Source organism: Bombus affinis, chromosome 15 (assembly GCF_024516045.1).
Source record: "Bombus affinis isolate iyBomAffi1 chromosome 15, iyBomAffi1.2, whole genome shotgun sequence".
Classification (NCBI taxonomy): domain Eukaryota; kingdom Metazoa; phylum Arthropoda; class Insecta; order Hymenoptera; family Apidae; genus Bombus; species Bombus affinis.
Window position 1 is genome coordinate 10,821,351 of NC_066358.1, and position 22,263 is coordinate 10,843,613.

Sequence of the window (22,263 nt, forward strand, 5' to 3'; positions counted from 1 at the left end):
ATTAGCGAATAATCGAAATAAATTTTTTTTATGAGGGATGCACATGTGATTGTTTAAGATTACGATTATTTAACTGAAACCGGAGATTGTAACAAAGAATTTTTCAAAAGCTCACCTTTGTATAAAATCTTGTACACTTTGCGAGGGAAAATCTGCACATCACATTTCCAAAACATTCAATCACGCGTACGTTATTAGCATTTTCTATTCAGTTACGTTGCACTCGGGTTACACGTTCAAATTTCGCGATTGGTCAAAGCCAAAAATTAATCCGCTCCAGTGACCAATCAAAAACGCCAAGAATCATTGGCAAGAATAAGATTATCAACGTAAAGATAAATGGCAAGATCTTTTGCGCTGGTATTACGGGCGCCGTAATTTCTTTCGTCGCTATCAAAAATCGCAAAATAAATTCTACTTTGATAGAAACAACAATAAATTCTTTAATTGGTAACAAATAATTGAGTCAGATTCAGTCACATGATTTAGTCTGAGGATCATCCCTTATTTCCATCGTTAATAGAGCCATCTATTGTAACGTTATAATACTAACGTTTTTATCATGCGTAAACAAAATGATAATTATCTCTATTAAAATAGAGCAAGAGCTTTCACCATTCTTGAAAATAGTAGAGTGTCAAATTAGTTGTATTCATCATTCTGTGCTTTTATATCCGCAATTTGTATAAAAAGAGATGAATAACTATGATACATAATAATAAAGTGTATTAGCTCTGACATAATAAATATAATTTTCTTCCAATTTTTAAGTATAACATTTCGCGTTGTTTGAGCATAACCAATATGTCAGACGTTAAAAGCCTCGAATACCCAACGTTAAAGGTACTTAATACTTTTGTAATTGTGTTATGATCTTTTTGTTCATCTATATAAATTCCTTAGAAACGTTCGAGATCTTTGACAATACTTTGTCATTTACCAGACTTGCGCTATTTTTTTACTAACTTCATGAGCCTTATTATATTTAAATTTACGGAGATCCTGTTACCATTTAAATTAATTAATTCAATGCACAATATTGTGTTCTTAGGTTCCTTATGAACTCCTCAACAAAAAATTTCGCTTAGCACAAAAGGTCATAGATAGGGAAGCTTCATACGTACAAACAGCAGCTAATGAATTAATAAAGGATAATAAAACCTCTGTTCCTGCTGGGGAGATGAGCCTATTATTAGGTGGAGTTGTGGAGAAACTTCAAACCTTAAAGAGAAAGGCGCACGAATCTATTACAGAAGAGTTGCAAGCAAGCATGGTTTGCAAAAGACGTCTAGAACATTTAAAAGAACACGCTAATACCGCACCGAGCGTTGTGAATCAGTGGCGGAGACAAAGGCTTGATAGAATGCTGATAGAATATTTTCTTCGGAAAGGCTATTATACAACTGCAACTAAATTAGCAGATAGTAGCGAGCTTAGAGATTTAACAAACATAGGTATGTTCAATATTAATGTTACTCAGTATTTTATGAATATAAATAATATTGTTCGTTTTGTTTCATATGTTTAGATGTTTTTATGGTATCAAGGGAAGTAGAAACGTCTTTAGCAAATCATGAAACTGCAAGGTGTGTTGGATGGTGCTATGACAATCGATCTAAGTTAAGGAAATTAGGAAGTACTATGGAATTTAATTTACGCGTGCAAGAGTTTATAGAGTTAGTAAGGCAGGATAGGAGGCTTGATGCTGTCAAGCATGCTAGAAAATGTTTTACCAATTATGATGATTACCAATTGCAAGAAATTCAATGCTGTATGGGACAATTAGCATTTCCAGCAAATACATCTCTTAGTCCATATAAAGATTTGTTAGATGAGAAGAGGTAAGTATATTTATTAAGTTAAGTTATATGTTATTAATTCTTGTAATATATGGCATGTATATTTATAAAATATAATATTTACAGATGGGATAGATTAATTGAGCAATTCAGGCATGAAAATTATAGACTTTTCCAATTAGCAACTCAAAGTGTTTTTACAGTAGCATTACAGGCAGGTTTATCGGCATTAAAAACACCTCAATGTTATAGCGCAAACAAAGAAGGGAGAAATCCAAATTGTCCAGTATGCAATGAAGCTCTTAACGAATTAGCTGTTCCATTGCCTTTTGCTCATTGTTCACAGTCTAGACTTGTCTGCAGTATTAGTGGAAAACCATTAAATGAATATAATCAACCAATGATGATGCCAAATGGATATGTATATGGAGAACAAGTAAATAAACTTGTTTCTTATAAAATATAATTATTAATTTACTAAATTAACTTGTTATATTTTATTTTAGGCATTGGAAAAGATGGCTCAAGAAAACAATGGTACTGTAATTTGCCCAAAAACCAAAGAAGTGTTTCCGTATAAAAAGATAGAAAAAGTGTATGTTATGTAAAAATTACTGACTCAAACACACAATTTGTATTATATACAATGCATCTTTCATATTCTAACTTGGAATATTTACTGTTTAATACTGTATACCGATATTAACAAAGGGAATAACTTCTATTTTTAAGGAAATATTTTTTTGCAAATTAATTAATTTGTGATCATCTACTAGAATAAAATGTGATACATATGAATAATGTGTGTTATGGAAAACGTTCTAATTTTTCGATATAAAAAGATATAAAAATTACTATGATAATGTAAGTGGTTATTAAACATGAAATCAGATTTTTGTCCTTACTCATTTATTTAACATCATTTCTACAATAAATTGAACAATTAAAACAATTCCATAAATCTACGTTTCAAGACGCATTTTTTGTAATGTTTGAACTTTGTAAGTATATTACAGTGATTCGTATTTATATTTATACTTTGCATGCCCAAAAATTTTACCATAATAATGGTAGGATTTGTTGTAACAATGTTGTAACATTGATGTATTCTGGCTCCTACTTTGCTATACAATTTTTTGTTGTTTCTTTTTCATGTAAAAAACAGATGTACCACCATTCAAATACTTTTTAAAGTGAATAATCGTATTGTATATGTCAACGAAGAAAGTCTAATCTACCTAATGATATGCATTAAGCAATTTTAGATGAAATATGTCCACAAGTTAATTGATATAAAAATATCCTTTCTACGCTCTACCAGCTTTAACTTCAATGATTTTCCAATCATTGGTTTTATTGAATTTTATTTATAATTTATTGTCTGAATTGCTTTATGCAGAGGATTGTCCTTCTAGGAATTCGGATTCTATATTTTAGAATAAAATTTGTGGTCAACCTGGGGTACAATATTTGAGGTAATTTAAGGTTTACCATTAGCAAGATTTGTTTATATATATATATATATATATATATATATATATATATATATATGGTTCTGATAATTTAGCTGAGCATAATTTGAAAGTGTATAGGAATATTAGTTATAATTGTATGTGTGTCAATTGATAGAAATAGAGCATAAACAGTATTATAAACATTAAAACAGTATAGCTTACAAGATGGTGTATACAATAAAAATGCATATTTATAATTGCCACATGTTATTACATGTAGAAGCACTTAGACAATATTTACAGATCTTACTAACTGTACCAAAACAGAAGTTCATACTTAATGATGTATACTTTTTCTTTTTTTTTCTTTTTTTTTTGTCATAATGAAAATAACATGTGTACACATATGTACATATGAGTTAATACATGTAATAAAAATCCATTAAAAGTAACTATATTTTTAATTTTGTCAAATAATAACTTCACATTTATTATAAATAAGGATAAACAATAAATAATAAAATAGTATACATTATAAAGTAATAATAAGAGAACGCGTCTTTCTACTCAATGTAAAATATGCGGCACTTCGTTTAGATGTAAACAAATAGTAGGTCATGTCATAAGTAATATCGTTTCTTATCTTACTTTGGATAAACATACGTATCATATTTCGCTGAGATGTTTTTACAGGAACTTCTCCCTTTGTTTTTCTCTAATTATTGAAACAATTAGATCGGTATTTTTCACATTAAAGGAAGTTATAAGATTAGTGTCAGCGAAAACCATTTGCAGCATTGCATGCTATACAAACTTAAAAAAGACAGTGCAACTAAGGATACTGTTAAAAATGTTTGTAAAGTATACGGTGAACATGTTTTAAATGTGAGAAAATGTCAAAAATGGTTTCCGAAATTTCTGTATGGCGTTTTTGAATTTTCTAATGAGCACAGGTCTGGCCAAAGAGTAACATTCGATGTCGAAGCATTAAAGGCTGTGATTTCTACTTCAGTAGAACTTCCTTAGGCTGCTAAGGAAATAGTAGGTAAATGCATACATCGATGATTAAAAGTAAACGGAAGTATTAATTTTACTCATTGAAAATTAGAGTCAAAACGCGGCGTTACTTATGGTATGACCTATTTTCATTTTTTTTTTTTTTTTTTTTTTTTTTTTTTCGTAAGTATACGAAATAAATATTATATTAGAGTCGTAGTAAACTTGTTAGACATTATGGTATTTGAATTTTACACATTACCTTAGCCTTCTTTTTAATAATATACAGTATGTTGATCGAACAAAAAGCATAGCAAACACATGATATTACATATAACATGGTAAACATATAGAATATGTCTAAATGAAAAAAAAAGAGTAATAATTAGAAATGCAAAACAAAGTAAATGAAACAAACGCATATTATTGTCTTGAATTTTATCGAGACTAACATTAATCATATCATTTCCAAATTACTTCCGTTTTGTAGAACATTTTGAGCTATTTGAAAAGACAAACACTAATTATCTAATATTTTAATAAAAAAGGGTTGATATATAAAACTAATACTAAAATCATATAAAACACAAAATGTGTTTGTAATACAAATATACTTACAAATGTACCTTGTAATAACGTTTGTAAAGATATATATAAAACAACCTATTACTGAAAATCAGAATATAAACATACAAAATATAATAAAACAATTGAAAATGGATGATCAAAAATTATGAAAAGCTACTCTGTGCAAAATATTTATGTACCATGGGAAAAATATTTGAATATGCTCTTTAAATGCACATGTGTGTGTTTCAACATGGTAAATATTTTTAATTATTCGCTATAATCAGCACATTACTAAACATTTAACAAAGAAGAAAATCATTTTCCATTTTAACATCTTTGTTTTCTAAATAGGATACAGTTCAGTCCTAAATTTTGTTAAATTGTTAGTATGAAAAGTTTACAAACCACAGTCTTATTATAAATTTGGTCTATGTAAATAACAATTATTAATTGTACAGATCTTTTATGTGCTTATTTTAGCGGCTTCGAGTAAACTGATGCATGTGAAAAACTTAATAATATATGGATATTAAGGCTTATTGGTCCAATTTAGTATTAATAGTTGCATTAGGGCAGTGATTAAATATTAATCTCACAACTATGAACTTGATGTAATAACAGAGATCTCTATCATTTTCTTTTCTTTTTTCAGATTTTAAATATTCCATTATGAAATATTTGTTTTCAACAATACAAATTCGATTCTTTGAGGTATTGTTTAATGTTTGTATTTCTTTTTCTTTTTCTTTTTTATATTGTAACAGAAAGATTCATAACATTTTAAAGAAGTATGAAACAAACAAATAAAAGTTATTAACATCTTACTTTGCCAGATCATCTTATAACATCAAAATTTTCAGCTTCATCAGTAAGTGCAGAGAAATCTATTAAATTCATTTAATATCATAAATAAATAGAGTAATGTCAAAATTAAATTGAACTTTATATTGATGAACTTTCATCTTATTCTTTTCCTTGCGCTCATCTTCTTTTGATTTTCCTATCAAGTGAATGTCTTTAAACATGGATTAATATTTTATTATTGAATGTTGTATGTATTAAGATAATTCAAATGATATATTTGCTACCAAGATGGGCATAACCATAGAAAATAATATTCCAGTAAAGAGCCCTGTGATTAATGATGCTGCCCCAAACATACCAGCTGTTGCCATATATTCAGAATCTACCATTCTAAAATAAAAATTCGCTCTCTAATATGTTTTAATATTAAAAATAAGAAAAAAAAAAAAAAAAAAAAAAAAGGAAGAAAGGTTTTATTCTTTCTTATCTTATAAATCTCACCTCGGACAATACATCATGGATAAAGAGGAAAAATAGCCACTACTTATTCCCATTGTAACAGCAATTAGAAAATAAATCCAGTCATTACTAATGTACACTGGTAATATTCTTGAAACACCACTTGGTTTGTAATTACAGAATAAAAACAATGGTATATACAAAATACGTAAAAGAACTGGTATTATTAAGTACTTTTTACTAGGCTGCAAAGAAAAGAAATAATGATTTAAAAATTAGTTTCTGCATTTATTACTTAACGAATTTCGATTAAAAAATTTACTCACCCACTGAACCAACGATGCGATTGAACTACCAATGAGAGCAGTGACGTTGAACGTGAGAAAACACATAACAGTACTGTAATAATTTGATGAAACTATAAAATTGGGATCCGAACGGACTATGTCAGATTGAACAGATGGAAATAGAGAAAGAGTTACGAAAAATATGAAAAATGTGTTGAAGCACTGAGGAAAACATTGTTTAAATATTTTCCAGTATGGCGGTGTGTTATGTTTGTCTCTTGCATTATTTTCTAATTGCCTTTTATTTATTCCTTTCTGATGTAATAATTCACGATATCGGTAAAATCTCTACAATCAATAACAATTCATGTAAAACGTTATACCTAATCTATAATAAAATTGATAAGAAAATTGTAAATCTTACATTTATGGGAAGTGCAAAATAAGTATCAAAGCATGCAAGAAGAATGAACAGAGCAGTTATAAAGTAATATATTGCCGCAGTCCGAGGATTTGGTGCCATATACTGAGCAAGAAAGTTAATCAACGCTGTAAATGTTCCACTTATATTCTGAAAGTAACATAAGAATAATATAGTTGAATATGTACATATTACATGAAGTTTTATATCACAAAACTGTACAAGTCGGTGTTTACCGAGCCTAAGATAACAGCTCCTGTGTACTTTGTGGGTAACTTTGCCACCATACCAAACACAGAGTTTTGGTAAATTCCATTAGCAGCTGAAAGGTGTTCCATAAATGAAAATTAGTACTATGTGGATGTGAATGTTCTTAGAAAGTACATTTGACACTAAGTAAAAAAGTGGATTATAATTTAAGACCAATGTACTCTCTAATTGCAAAATATACATATAATTTATTTAAAACACATAAATGACTGTTATTTTGGAATTTCTGCAAAAATAATTTTATCTTACTGTTTAATATAATAACAGAAATCATGGTAATCCAGAAAAAGACACCTGGCCAACCAGAGCTATCAGTCATTGCCAAAATAACGGTACATACAAATATTAAAACTTGTATGAAGATGCCCCATACTATACGTGTTGTCAAATTGCCACTAAAAGAATTAAAAAATTGTCTTTAAATACAGATACTTGATTCTTATTAAGTATCTGTAGATTATCACATGATGATAAAGACTATCATATACAATGAAAATGCTCTAGAGAATATGTTTTTCAGAAATATTAAAAGATAACACGTATATAAGACATTAATTTGAAATTATACAGAATATACACACCCAAATTGCATAAATACATTTAACCAATTAAACAGTAGATTTGGTATTTGTGCTGCAAATCCTAAGTATGCAAGAAAATTTGTGGCATAGTTTGATTGAATTCCTGTATACTCTTCAGATAATTTATAATTAACAAAATACTAGAAGAATAATGAATTTCATTAAAAATTTATAACCTATGTAAAATTAGTGATAAAAAAGTGAAAAAAATATGCTTTGAATAGTCATACATTTTTTGCTGTTATGAACATATTCCATGGCATTAAGATACCAATTCCATGTAGTACCATTATGTAGAATACTATGTTTAATCTAAAATTATATAAATAAGCTATTAGAATTAAAACTTTTAGCAAATTATAATAAATAACATTGAAAGTATGACATTTTATTTATATACATACCTATCTTTAGGAGGATTTAATTCAAGGTCTGCTTGATCCATTGTAACTCCTCTAAAATTTAATTCATCATCAGGTCTGCCTGTGCCTTCCCAACCAGGAGAAAGACGAACAGGCTCAGTGCCTACAATAAAAGATCTAGTTTCACAATATGATTTGGGCAATACATATACATACAAATTTAATGATACTGCAGTTAGAGCTATCTTTAGAACACTTTACTAATGCTCCAATTTAAAGCAATTTATTAATTTAGCGATCATGATACAAACACTTGATATGTACATTACGCACTCATATGATTTTATATTTGTATCTTATCTTGTATATAGCACAGAAGATAAAAAGAATATATAACAGTGCTAATCTTAATCGTATAAATATTATGTTTATATTTTGCAAAAAATAAAACATTAATTACCAGCTGGTACACGATCTTTAAAAGTGTTATAAGAAGATTTAATGTAACCTGGGAACATTGATATAAAGTTTATTTTACTTGTATTCCACATCTGCTTAAATTATACTCCTGTATAACATACATAAGATCATGCTATAAGCACACTATAGGATAGTAAAAAATGCCATAAAATTATGGAATTGAATAGCTAATTTAAACATAACAGGCACATGGTGTCGATTATTAAAATATAATTATAATATTAATTGATTAACTGATGATAATTATGATAATAACACAAAATGTGTGTGTGTGTGTGTGTGTGTGTGTGTGTGTGTGTGTGTGTGTGTGTGTGTGTGTGTGTGTGTGTGTGTGTGTGTACACATATACACATATATACATGTTATTTTATATTATGTCATTCATAACATATTCATTTCTGTTTCTTGGATCTAAGACATGTTCATATTTAGTTCACATCAACTCTGTGTCAGCAAAAAAATAATGTTCTATATAAAACATGACACCTTTGTACATATAATATGCATACAATATACTTCTTCCATAAAGAAATTTAATAATATGCATTTTAAAGCATCGTAAAATTTATTGTAGAGAATTATTTAGAACATAGGAATTTGTATTATTTCATTTCACTTATCTCAATATGCATGTACAAAGTTTTGCTTACGATAGAAAGTTAATTAGGAAGAAACACGTCTGTATGTTTATTTTCAGTCATTTTTTCCTACATTTTTTTTTTCAAAGTTAGTTATCTATGCAAAGTACAATAGTAAAAAAATTCAAAAGCTAAAGATAACTAGATAATATTTTAAGATGAAATTTTAACAGAAAATCACGTATAAACTTCAGATGCTGTATATATCTAGAAAAATGAACGTTTTTATCTTACTCTCTTAATGAAATTGATAAATTAAATTAGACATATCAGTTAAATATGTAAAAAAATAAAAAAGATACAGTATCAAATGATTCTAATGTAATCATCATATAACAATATTAGATAATAATTAATATTTAAACATATATAACATGTAAAAATAATACTTAACATTTCATAATATACTGCTCTTTTTAAGAATGAATCTAAAATCACAGTGAATTTTATGAATCTTCACCGCCGAGAGACCGGTTTGGTGGAATATTTGCGATAAAAATAAAAAGAAAGGAAGGTGCACGTTTGTAGGAAGGGTAAAGCTGTAAGTATTCAAAATATAGTAGTAAGGCTGAGACGATTAACGTTCGAAAGTGTGAAGAAAAATGATGCAATAAAGAAGGGCATTAGTATATACCTTTCGTGGGCACAATGCGTGTCCCATTCGAATCTTTTAACAAAGTTTGTTCCTCGGGGCCCACACCAAATTCCTTCTTCGTGTAACTACCCGCCATTTTTTCACAGTTTGTAAGATTAAATCAAATTATGAGCTGTTGCAATATTGAGGGTTAATATACTTCACGTGTTAATGAAGGGTGTTAGGGTGGAGATGAATCTGCGATAGTTGTTTCGTCTGAATACGGTTTCGTTTTTGCCAGGTAGACGGATATTCAGAATTCAAATAATCATTAGAAAACTTGAATTGCGAGAAAGTATTTAATTGACATTTGCAGAGTTCTCCCAATTTCTGTGGAATTCCGTGTCTGGCGAAAATACTTTACAAGTTTAGTGTCGGGATCACTGCATATTCGATAGTTAAGACTTCAAAGTTATGAATAGAACTGCTCCCCAATGTGCAAGACACACCATCTTTCTGCTTTATTTTTTATAGGTTAAGATAAGATAGGGGTTAGAGTTCGTCAAGCGAGCTCCACGCTGCGCGGAGATTCAGGAATAACCACGAACTAGTTCAAGATATTGTGATACGCGCGCACATCTATAATATTCAAATCAACAAACAGAAAAAATCTAACATGATGGACGCAATTGGCAAGACTAATGTAAGACAATTAGTTCTCCTTGACTGATACATGTACATTATTGTACATATTTATATCGGTATTTCATTGGATAATTTTGCATGTGAGATACCTCTTTTTTTTTAAATATTGCTAATCTATTTTATATCTAAAATTAAAAAGTTTTTATATTTACATGAATAAAAAGGAACAAAATGATACCATAGTTCCCATTTTATACATCCAAACATAAAGTTATAAAGTTTTATTTTTAAATGCTTTCGATACATACTATCGCATTTTTTTATGTGTAATTTCTAAAATTGGCAGCCATGATTAATTTTCTTTTAAATCTTTTATTAACCCCAAGTTTCAACTTGATACCGATCTTCATTTTCTAAACGTTTAACAAAATTTTCTGCTTCTTCTTCAGTTGATGTTGTCATTTGTTTGATTAAATCAACAAATTCTTCACGAACACAATTTGGCATATTTTTAGAATTACCTGCTAGGTAAATGTTACCATTTCTATTAAGAAATTCCCAACAAAGTTGCTTTTGATTATGTATAACATGTTGTACATATCTACAATATTAGCAAAAATTTAGTTACATAAGATGCAAGTGGCACATTTAAGTGAATAATTTAATTTATTTAAGGAGTATTTACTTACATTTTATGCTCTTGATCTCGGGAAAACGCGCAGAATAAATTCAAACCTTTTTGCAGCGATAAATATTCAAAATCATCTTTACAATGGTAATCTTTTTTCTTATTTCTACAGCCAAAAAAGAGGACACAGTCATTTAAGTTATCATCCAATGCACATTTATCTAATATAGCCGAACGAAACGGTGCAATTCCTGTTCCAGGACCGATGAATATCATTGGCTTATTGTACTCAAATTTAAATGTTCCTTTCTGTATCCAAAATATTATCTTGTCTTCCTTTTTCAAACTCGCCAACCAATTAGAACACAATCCATATCTTGGCTCTAGTAGTTTTGTTTTATACTTTACTACTGCTACTAAGAGATGAATTTCATTTTCAGTAATCCTTAAACTTGAAGCTATGCTAAATGCACGAGGCTTTATAGGAGACATAATTTCAAATAATAATTTTACATTTAATTTACTAGTTGTATGTGGAAAGTCTGCTAGTAACTCTAAAATAGTTCTTCTTGGCCTATTGATGTAATTATATAGTTCTTCTTGACCACTTGCTGTTGTAAATTCATCTAACTTGTCCTTCTCTAATTCATTTTCACTGATAAGAGATAACAGTTGCATCGTAGATCTGCGTGGCTTAAAGCTTAAATCCCAATACTGCTCTACAATTTGATATAAAGTTAGAATTTGTTTTAGAACATTAGGTACTTTAATTTCTTTTTCAGTTACTTGAATTAACATATCCGGATTTAATTGCACATTATTGTCATTTAATATATCAAAGAATTTTTCAATTTGTTTTTGAGAATTCTTGGGTCTAACATACACTATGTCTCCCGGTTGGTAATTAATGTTATCTGATCTAAATTTAATTAATCTAACATCCTGAAAATGATCTTGTGCAGTAGTTCTTACATTTTCAATTATTGTACCCACTTTCACTTCATTATTTGTAAATACTTCTTTCATGAAAATATCATGAGCTGAACAATATTCATTATTCATGGAATTTCTGTCTCTCTCTGATATATGAAATCTCTCAATTATGTTATTTTCATTATTAATCAAATCTATTATGGAAATATTAAATGTACTTCCAACTTTCATCCACATTTCTTCTACCCAAGAATCAACAACAGCATCAATTCCTAAATCATGTTGATCATCTGCTAGCCCAATAGGTAACAGTTCCTTTGCACCTAGTTGCATTAATCTTCTGTTTAACTTTTTTGCTGCGAAATTAAATTTTTGATAGGAACTGTCACCTAAGCCTAATATTCCATACTTTACATCAGAAAGCAATGTTGTTGGGAGATTTTTTCGTAACAGAAGTCTCCAGAATTGTCTCATATTATTAGGAGGATCTCCTTGGCCTGTGGTTGCGACCACAAACACTATCATTTTTTCTGTATCAAGATTTTGAACGTTATAATCATTCATTGCAAAGACACTGCTTTCCAGGCCTTTTCTGAAATAAAATCGAAGAGACTTTTGTAAAAGATATTGTATGCTTAATATTAGCATCAGTAATTATATTATAAAATAACATTGATAAAGTTCTTAATGCTAATAAATGATTTCAAACTTTCTAATTGCGAAACAATATACATATATTTCTATCTATACAATAGAGGGAAGGACAATAACAAAACCTTTTGGCAGTTTTCCAAATTTGCTCGGCCACATCTTGTGCAGTACCTGTCTCACTACCGTACAATATCGTGATTCTCATAATGTTCTTTGTCGTAAAAAAATCTCGAGCGTAAGTCTTCTGATAGAAAAAGAGTTGTATCGTGTCACGAGATACCGCTATGTTACCAATTTTCAGCTGTTACACCGTGACGTCATTGGTCGTTTAGCAGACGATATCTGGAGAAACGTAAGTTTCACGAACGGGGTATGTAAACTGTAAAAAGCAAATATAATTGTTTTTTTTCCGCGTTAAATGTATTTCGCATATGGTAATGGTCTTACTTAATCAAATGTCAAGGATAGGTGTCTAGGCTAAGCCCCATTTGGCGCTTAGCCCAGAATATTTATAAATAAAAAATAGCTTCCCGTGTGCATTGCGTGAACGAATGGTTTATTATGACTATTATATACCATAATTATGCCACTCGGCGATTGCTTCTACAATATTTATATCTCGGCGAATTTACATATTTTTATACGTCAGAAGAGTAATAGAACGCTTTGTAATCGGTACAAAATCCAAAAACGAAAGAAAGAAAGAATCGTAGCGCATCTTAAAAACCGGAAGCTGACATGATATTACCAGTATAACCATAATAGAAAATATTCGGAACTATTTGTGATATTTTACGAGGAAATTACTCGCGTACATTTGTTAATCACCTTCGCGAATGGGTTAATTTGAGAGAAATGAGCGGGTTGTGGTTAGGATGCCCGTGAATGTACCGCGTGACGTAACTGCGTGAAATGTCGAGTTTTTGCAGATGAAGTGACGTTGGTAGTACTGACATCTGTTTGCGAATGATTGTCAAAACCTATTTTCTCAACGACGTCCGCAGTTTTGCATGCCAGTATCGTAGGAAAACATCATGACTGCGTTCGATTTGTAAAAAGAAAAGAGGCGCAAAGTGCAGCCGCGAGAAAGATAGCGCATCTGTTTTGGAGGAGTGAGTGAGTGCAGAGAAAGGTTTCTCGTTTCGTTTCACTCGTCGCGTTTCACCCGTTCGACGAGTGACGTGCCTCGGGTCTTCGTCGGTGGGGAAGAGGATTGTACTAAGGATTTTAACGCAAATAGAGAAGACGCGGGCTTTCGTCCTCGCGAAAAATTTATCACGCGACTGTGCGTCTTAACCTTTTCTATTGTTTAAATGCAATTAAAGTGGGCTGTTGGACGCAGTGTGTGATTCCTGCGGATCGACGACTATCCTCACGTCAATTTCGCAGCGATCGACCGACGCATAGTACTTCGATGGAGCTTATTCGCGCGTGACACCAACTTTCGGGACACCAGGCTCGACTTTCGCCAGGTAGCCCCAATTCCGATCTACCACGTGTTATAAGCTTTGCTTTGTTCCGGATATTGTATTCACATTTATCCTTGACGCGACGCTTGCACGACATAAAAGCTTACAGAGGTCAGTCACATTTTAAACCTCGATTACAGTTTACCGCGTTTTGGTTTTGAAACGTTTGGCTTCGCCAACGAATTCAATGTCACGCTTCCCTAGAAACATTCGTTCGCACACTGTCATTATTCTCATCATATATATTATTTGCATGTGATTAATGTCTGTCCAATGTAAATAAAGGAGCTCTTAACGAGCTTTTTCTTACCTTATATTATTTTGCGGATGTGTGCCCTTTTGTTAAGGTTACGAAATCAACTTTGTTAATAATGTTGACAATGCTTGCTTTCGTCTAATGTTATATACATTTGTTTATGCACGTCATGTTCTTTTCTTCATTAGTCATACCTTTTCTTTTTTTCTTTGCAGATTTTGGTAGCTGTCTACATTTACATTACTGTGGCAGCTTTTATTTTCCTACATACGATCAACATGTTTACCACATGACATGAACTTCATTTTATGACAAGTACATGATATCACTAATATTTATGGAAATTATCTTTGCGTCACATTTTATGACACAAAATATGAAAAATTTTATTACATGCAATAACAATTTAACAAGTATTTAATGTAACTTTTGACACCACATTTATGCTTTATAAATATTTTTAAGTAGTGTATGAACGTCACATTGTCTATGCATTAAAGACAATAATATTCACACAATAAAGGGCCATATAGAGAAAATGAATAGCAGGCTTGAAGAACAGGAGTCAAAATGGACATGTGAATATTGTACATACGAGAATTGGCCTTCATCATTGAAATGCACAATGTGCAGGGGTGCCAAGCCTTTATTAGGGGAGGATATTTACCGCCTACGAGATCCAAGCCCACAAAGGTCTGGATCAAACGTCGCATCTGGTCCAGTAACTCATTTAAGTCCAACAGATTCTTACAATCTTAGTTGTCAGAATGTACCATTGGGAAAGTGGTCTTGCGCAATGTGTACCTATCTTAATTATCAAAATACCACACGTTGTGTTCAGTGTGGAAATAGGAAACCTACAGGTCTCAATCAGTCAATCCACTCCGTAGCCTCGAATTTGCACGAACAGCTAGCACCTCTTAGGCTAGGAGATCCACCACCAAACTCAGGATCAAATCCTCCTCCAATAAACCTACACCCAGAAAGATATTATAACTTACAAGCAAATTTACATCCCGAGAAGTGGTCTTGTCTTGTGTGTACTTATGAAAATTGGCCAAAAGCCACAAAGTGTGTGATGTGCGGTAATCCTAAAGAAAAAGATAGAAGAGATAGAACAACCAATAACATGGGTGTTATTTTACCAAGCCCAGAAAGAGATCATAGCCAGCGTAACTTACCTTCTCCGCCTCATGCACCTTATATTCATCAAACCCAGAGGGATGAGAATTTGGCTGTGGGACGAAGGTAAATTCATTTTTTACATTTGTCGAGAATGATTGTCTATTAATCTGAATTTGATTGGTAGATATTAGCGAGATAATAGCGACGAATATTCGAGTTTATTATAAGTTTTCTTATATTGTAGGAATTCACATAGATATCCTGATAGCAGAAATGACAATTTGTCAACTCCTCAATCCCCTAATAATTGTGACTATGAGCGTAGACTAAAACAGTTGAGGCGTCATACCGATTGGTGCTGGTTAAATGCGTGTCTTGGCATTGTGGAAGGTGACAATGCTCCTGTTGAAGCTTATTTGGCAAGTGGTGGTGATCCTGCTCGTCAATTGACGCATTCAGAAGTTCTGCTTCTAAATAGAAGTAGTGCTTTTGATGTTGGACATACCTTAGTACATTTAGCTATTAGGTCTGTGGGAAGTAATTTTTGACAAAGGATTTCTTTATGAAGCTATTTTAGCTTATTTTATATAATTACATGAGTGTATATATTCTTTGGCGATGTTTCAACTTGTTCATTACACGTGTAGAAAAGTAAATCAACTATCATTGAGAAAGACACAAAGTTTTCAAATTGTTCTTTACACAATTTTATTATACTTTTGACAGATTTCAAAGGGAGGATATACTAGCGACATTATTATCACAAATCGAGGGTTCTGGATCCGGAGTAAAAAGAGTACCAAGTTATGTCGCACCAGATTTGGCTGCTCAAATTCGCAGACATGTCACTAATAGTATCCGGTTACGCAAGGGTTCTTTCCCATGTTATTTTGTCACTGATATAGCTACATTTGCTTTGCCTGCTGAGGTTACTATAACATTATAATTCTTTCTTTGGGATATTATGGGATATTAGAGATATTATTCTGTTAAAGATATCGATCCCTAGATGTAACATAGGTTATATAAATAATATTTAAGCAGAAAATTACTTATTAGGTTGAAGATTTACCAAGTATAGTGCAAGAACAGATGTTGGAAGAGTTATTAGATAAAGAAGCTCAACAACAATTAGAAGGTGGTGGCGGAGAACCACCAGCGCTGAATTGGTCTTTAGAGATTACCGAACGTTTAGGAAGTCGTTTACATGCACTTTGGAATAGATCCGCCGGCGATTGTTTATTAGATTCTGCTATGCAAGCTACTTGGGGCGTTTTTGATCGAGATAATGCTTTAAGAAGAGCTCTTGCTGACACCTTACAACAAGCTGGTCAATTGTAAGCGATTCTTACGTCAATTTTTGTTACAATATTGTTTTACAACACATCTATTCTTCTTGATTTAGTTTCTATCCTCGATGGAGAGAATACGAAGCGTCTCAAGCATCTAGAATGTTGGATTTTACATTAGAAGAGACTCAATGGCAAGAAGATTGGGAAAGCTTATTAGCAACAGCTGCTCAACCAGGAAGTGCTCTAGAGCAGTTACACGTATTTGCTCTAGCCCATATTTTAAGGCGACCTATTATTGTTTATGGCGTTAAATACGTTAAAAGTTTTAGAGGGGAAGATATAGGTGAGTATCGATGGCGACAAAAGATTTATAAGATTTATACATAAGATTTATATCATAAGATTTATACATAATTAAATAAAATATTTTCATACAGGTTATGCAAGATTCGAAGGTGTTTATCTTCCACTTTTATGGGAACCTTCATTTTGTATTCGCTCACCTATTGCTTTGGGTTATACACGTGGTCATTTCACGGCTTTAGTTCCCATCGAGCCATACACATCGTCTAGAATACCACCTCTTTCATCTCATGGTGGTGTAGGCTTGGGTGGTGGTAACGGTCCACTTCAACAGCTACAAATACAGATGCAGACTACATTCATGCCTTTAATGGACCGAGAACATAAACTGTTACCAATACATTTTTTGAGTCTAGAAGAAGTAGGCCGAGAAGAATCTATTTTAAAGGAATGGCTCGATGTATGCAGGACTGAAGGTGGTATCCTTGTTGCGCAACAAAAACTACACAAAAGACCCTTATTAGTAGCACAAATGCTAGAAGAATGGCTAAATCATTATCGGAGACTCGCGTGAGTAATTTTATTCCTTTCTTTAAATTCCGTTCGTTCGATTTAGATTTCGGTCTATATATAGATGTAAATTAATTTTTGTCGTTACAGTCAAACTAACAACGCACCATTTTTGAGACCAGCAGTTTTACAAGATTACAGTAGCGATGGAGACACAGAAGATGAATAACAAGGTGGAATGTTTTAAGTTATCGAAATTCAACCGAGAAGACTTTTTCTATGATTTGTCCAAAACTAATTGTAACGCAAGATCTCAGAGATTCGTAAATTTCTGCTGAATACAGCAGAAAGAAGTGTATGAATGTTATAATACACACACGCGCGCGCACACACACGCGCGCGCGCGCGCACACACAGACACACACACACACACATTCATTGGCAATGTATCATTTTTAAATGATCTTTGTACATTAATATCGGTCACTGAACCACTAAACCACTGAACGTCTAAAATTTCGATTCGATTCGTATTACTTAATTATATCGGATGTTTATTCATCTTTACAAATAGTTGCTGTATTATTTTATTGTTATTTAATCAAGAGACTGCGTAATAAGTAGTTTCGTTGCCAAAGTGCGATTCTGGGTATCAAAGTAGTAAGTTAACAAGTGAAATTTTTGTTACAGCTAATATCGTTTCTATTAGAGTTAGTTTTCCCTCTTGATAAGTTGACTATTATTGAAAATATGTAATATTAATCTTCACAATATGTTTATAACTAGAAAGTTATTAAACTGTTGTGCCCCTGACATTAATAAGAGTTCCTTCAACGTGCGGCGACCAAACGAAGGTCATAACTTACCTTCCAAAACATCAATTCTACCTTAATCTCCATTCGATCGCAGTCATGTTCGCGAAGCAGCGAAGCCTGCATAATGCCAGATATAATCGCATATTCACGTCTTAACGTCATTCGATAACCACCAATAGTGTTAAAGTCATCTGTAAGTAATTATATTAACCTCAAGACAGAGTTTTTAGTTTCTGACGCTTATATATAATCAGCGTATGTTTATTTTCATTATTTAAAGGGGAAAATGCAACAGTCAGCATGTCACTTAACATTAGCGATTCGATTGTAATTTCTCTGAGTTTCTTGGAGTTAAGAATTGGTAGTAGATTGGAAGTTGATAAAGCGATAAAAATTCGAAATACGTGTGGTAGATATTGTTCTGCTTTTGCGTGTCAGTTTCGATAGATCTGGATCCAATTTCTGATCTCGTTAGACACTTTGAGAGATAAAGTTTCGGTTTCTATCTCGATGTTAAAATATGTACGAATAATTGAATTGTATGTTTCGGATTGAAAATCCATGAATGGAAAATGGGGTAAAAGGGAAGTGTCACGTTGAAGTTTCAAATTAAGCAGACTCAATGTAGAGAAGATTGATAATTTGTTTTCTGGTTGTTTTGACGAAACGTGTCACATAAATTGCGCAAAATACATCGGTGTTATTATATTTATAAGAAGTAAAGGAATAAAGGATAAAAGGATCTTGTCGTTTGTTAGTTGTAGAAAAAAGGGGAAAAAAGAGAAAAAGAAAGAAAAAAGAGGAAGAGGAGGGGGAAAAAGAGAAAAAAAGATATTCGACGAAGAATATACGGTAGATGTTTGTAAAGGTCATTGGGTCTTTGTCTGATCATACGTGTGAAAGTACTCGAAGATTCTGGCACGGATCATGTGATTTTTAAAGATAAGTAAACCCAAGGGCGGTAAAAATAATTCTGTAATCGTCCTTCGATCATTCGTTAACTCTGAGCTGTGTTAATATTAATGTAAAAGTGAGACGGCGAAGTCGAATCACAACGACACTTTTGTCCGACTAGAGGCAGAGCGGAGCGTTGTAGTTTTTCCGTGGCCGGTTCCGGTATGTGTAAACGTAAACAAAGTACCAATTAAGCTGTACTTTGTTGTGCGTGAACGGAAATGAAGAAAGAATATTTAGAGCGGAAGTACGAGGAAGAAAGAGAAGAGGCAAAGGTAGGAGAAAACGAAGACGAGAATGAAGAATGCGAAGAAGGAAATAAAATATTATAACAAGAAAAGAGCGACATTGTGCGAGTGGATCGATCGAACGGATGGTGCGTAGTCACCACGAACGTAGCAGTAAAATAGAACTTTTATAAAACAAGGTAAAAAGAAAAAGGCGAATATGAGAAGAGAGAGACAAGTGGTACTATTTAAGTACCAAATTATACGACTGGCGTGTGTGAGTGTATATAATACACAATTGTATACACTGTATATGTACATGTATATGTATATGTATATGTATATGTATATACGCATATACCGTAATACGAGGTATTCGCGAATGGACAAAGATTTAATGGTAACTAGCTCGGCCAAATAACGAACCCTAATCAAAAAAGTACAAAAAATCGTAAGAGGGAAATGATAACGTTTCTTTATGAAAACGCGTTATTATTACACATGTGGTATCGCTTAAAGTTTAGTCTCGTTTTTACTAATTCTAACGTAGTCTCTAGTCCTTTTTAGCACCGTCGTTTTTTCTAATCACACGCTCAGCATGTGATTTAATTATTGCGCGATATTATTCCGGAGGGCAGGATACGAACGTTTCCAGGATGGAAAGAAGAATATTTCACAAGTCAATTGCAAAAAAAGAAAGAAAAAAAGAAACAAAAAAAAAAAAAAAAAATTAGAAGAAAAAGCAAATGTTTAAACGAAGTAACACCGTGTCGAATGAGTAACGATTTTGTCGTCTTTGTCGTACTTTTTCTCCTGTTGGTTCTTTATTTTTTCTTTTTTTTTTCTTTTTTTTTTTTTTATTTCCTCTTTCTCATTGTCGTCTCATTTGCGCGAATTTAAGCGATAAGGGCACGCGATTATTTTTGATCTATCTAAGTGAGAAGAAACGAGATATTCTCGGGACACGGCGTTACGTACGGTGGAATTATGATGTAAAAAGAAGATCAACAAGAAGAGAAAAAAAAAAAGACGCTCTGGTGGTATTTTCTTTCCCCTCGTTAACATGTAAGTGTTTTTCGCTCGTGTTGCCAGAATTTACTCTTGGCAGGTGATAAAAGAAAAAAAAAAAATGAATATAAAGATTTAAGAATTTAATTAAGATGAGATAGAAGTTTATATTAATATAGAATATATCAAATAGATTATATTAAATATATAATATATCGATGTACAATAATTCTAAATGACGATTTATTATTATAATTGCTACGATTATCATATTATATTATATTATATTATACTATATTATATTATATTATGTTATTATTATTATTATTATTACTATTATCATTATCATTATCGCTATCGTCATTATCATTATTATTATTATTGTTATTATTATTATTATTTTTATTATTATTACTATTATTATTATTACTATTGTTAAATCCGTAATAAGAATTATCGAGGTGGATTAATCAAATTTACGTTGCTTTATGCCCTTGGATCCCGACGATCACACGCGTGAAGCGTTTTCGATCAACGATCTGATTTGGAAATCTCTGGTACATATACGTATAGTAAATCATGTTTTCAAGTCGATCCTTGGACGCGACAAAAACGTCCGCATCATTAAAGTTGCAATTTTCCGTTAAAGATTGACAGTACGGTTAATGACATTTGTTTTCTCTCTTTCTTTATTTCTTTTTCTTCTTTTTTCTCCTTTTCTCTTTCTCTGTTTCGTCGCGAAAACCTTTGTCTGTGACTTTATTACAGTACTACCGTCTGTAAGCACGTTTGCTGACCAAAACGATCTTTCGATGTTGTACATTTTGTTACTCGTGCTTGACCGTTCTAGCGAAAAATTATTCGATTAACTGCGTGTAATCATCGCGAAGAAAGACAATCTCACGATACATGCTCGTTGTAATCTAATCGATGTAAGTACTTACGTAAGACGATCAACGACTTACGCAAAGCCAAATATCAAATGCAGCGAATCGTTGCCCCGTCGTCGTCGTCGTCGTCGTCGTCGTCGTCGTCGTCGTCGTCGTTGTTGTTGTTGTTGTTGTAAAACGTTTGTCGGCTGTTTTGATATTTTACTTTCCTTTCTTGTTCTTTTCATCGTTCTACCTCTTTTTATCGTACAGCCATTATCCAAGCCACGACTGTGTCGTTTGGTTCGTTTCATTAGTATTTTATAAGAAACGACTAATGGGACGATCGGAAGCTGGTATCGTCGGCAACTTATTAAGGGCGAAAGCCACGTCGATATTGCGAATCGCGTTTCACGTACTTTCAAAGGCCAAGTTTACGAATCGTTTAAACTTTCGAAAGTCTTCCTAAATTGCGTATAGGACTTTAAAATCGATTTCTCTTAAGAATTACACATGAATTCGATTCGGAAGAATAGCCTCTGTTGGAAATTAACTTGGCCAACTTTGATATCGCTGCAACGATGTATCTGTGTACACACGCGCGCACACACATAGTATTACAGTTTAAAAGATCGAAATCCTTCAACCGAACCTGTAAAACGGTTAGACACTTTTTTAAGAATCGTTAATTACATCGACTCTACCTTCGGTTCGATGCTTGCGCCGTTTTGTCATACTCGTAATTGGCAATAGTATTATATTGTATCGATATTACGACGTTGTAACAGAGCGAGCTTCTCAAGCGTCATGGCCCTTAATTATCCTTATCGAGCGGTTAATTACCAAATTACGACAAATGACAAGCGCCTCGTCGCTTCAATAG

At 32.2% G+C, this 22,263-nt stretch overlaps 3 protein-coding genes and 1 long non-coding RNA gene across 7 annotated transcripts; 3 read left to right on the forward strand and 1 right to left on the reverse strand.

Moving 5' to 3' along the window:
• The first annotated feature begins 518 nt into the window (after positions 1-518).
• On the forward strand, positions 519-2,691 carry LOC126924881 (E3 ubiquitin-protein transferase MAEA). The gene is made up of 5 exons (XM_050739829.1): positions 519-843; positions 1,052-1,454; positions 1,529-1,841; positions 1,926-2,235; positions 2,306-2,691. Exons 1-5 carry the CDS (start codon positions 805-807, stop codon positions 2,405-2,407), a joined length of 1,167 nt encoding a protein of 388 aa, XP_050595786.1. The 5' UTR covers positions 519-804; the 3' UTR covers positions 2,408-2,691.
• A 646-nt stretch (positions 2,692-3,337) lies between these two features.
• On the reverse strand, positions 3,338-12,818 carry LOC126924876 (NADPH-dependent diflavin oxidoreductase 1). 4 transcript variants are annotated; one of them, XM_050739814.1, is made up of 12 exons: positions 12,678-12,818; positions 11,030-12,493; positions 10,862-10,941; positions 8,046-8,166; positions 7,872-7,953; positions 7,642-7,781; positions 7,310-7,455; positions 7,027-7,112; positions 6,794-6,940; positions 6,409-6,717; positions 6,125-6,327; positions 3,338-6,013 (listed from the first exon to the last, which is right to left on the reverse strand). In XM_050739814.1, exons 1-12 carry the CDS (start codon positions 12,755-12,757, stop codon positions 5,878-5,880), a joined length of 2,994 nt encoding a protein of 997 aa, XP_050595771.1. In that variant the 5' UTR covers positions 12,758-12,818; the 3' UTR covers positions 3,338-5,877. The 4 variants fall into 4 exon arrangements, with proteins under 4 accessions (XP_050595771.1, XP_050595768.1, XP_050595770.1 ...); XM_050739811.1 differs by lacking the exons at positions 10,862-10,941; positions 11,030-12,493; positions 12,678-12,818 and adding exons at positions 8,464-8,511; positions 9,756-10,297; XM_050739813.1 differs by lacking the exons at positions 10,862-10,941; positions 11,030-12,493; positions 12,678-12,818 and adding exons at positions 8,464-8,571; positions 9,756-9,856.
• On the forward strand, positions 9,551-10,582 carry LOC126924886 (uncharacterized). Its single transcript, XR_007713746.1, has 2 exons — positions 9,551-9,662; positions 10,230-10,582. It is a non-coding gene; the product is annotated as an uncharacterized LOC126924886 (long non-coding RNA).
• Positions 12,819-13,877: 1,059 nt separating the features above from the next.
• On the forward strand, positions 13,878-20,740 carry LOC126924875 (ubiquitin thioesterase trabid). The gene is made up of 8 exons (XM_050739810.1): positions 13,878-14,024; positions 14,493-15,525; positions 15,647-15,928; positions 16,129-16,330; positions 16,462-16,739; positions 16,808-17,037; positions 17,132-17,567; positions 17,658-20,740. Exons 2-8 carry the CDS (start codon positions 14,816-14,818, stop codon positions 17,734-17,736), a joined length of 2,217 nt encoding a protein of 738 aa, XP_050595767.1. The 5' UTR covers positions 13,878-14,024; positions 14,493-14,815; the 3' UTR covers positions 17,737-20,740.
• The last annotated feature ends 1,523 nt before the right edge of the window (positions 20,741-22,263 follow it).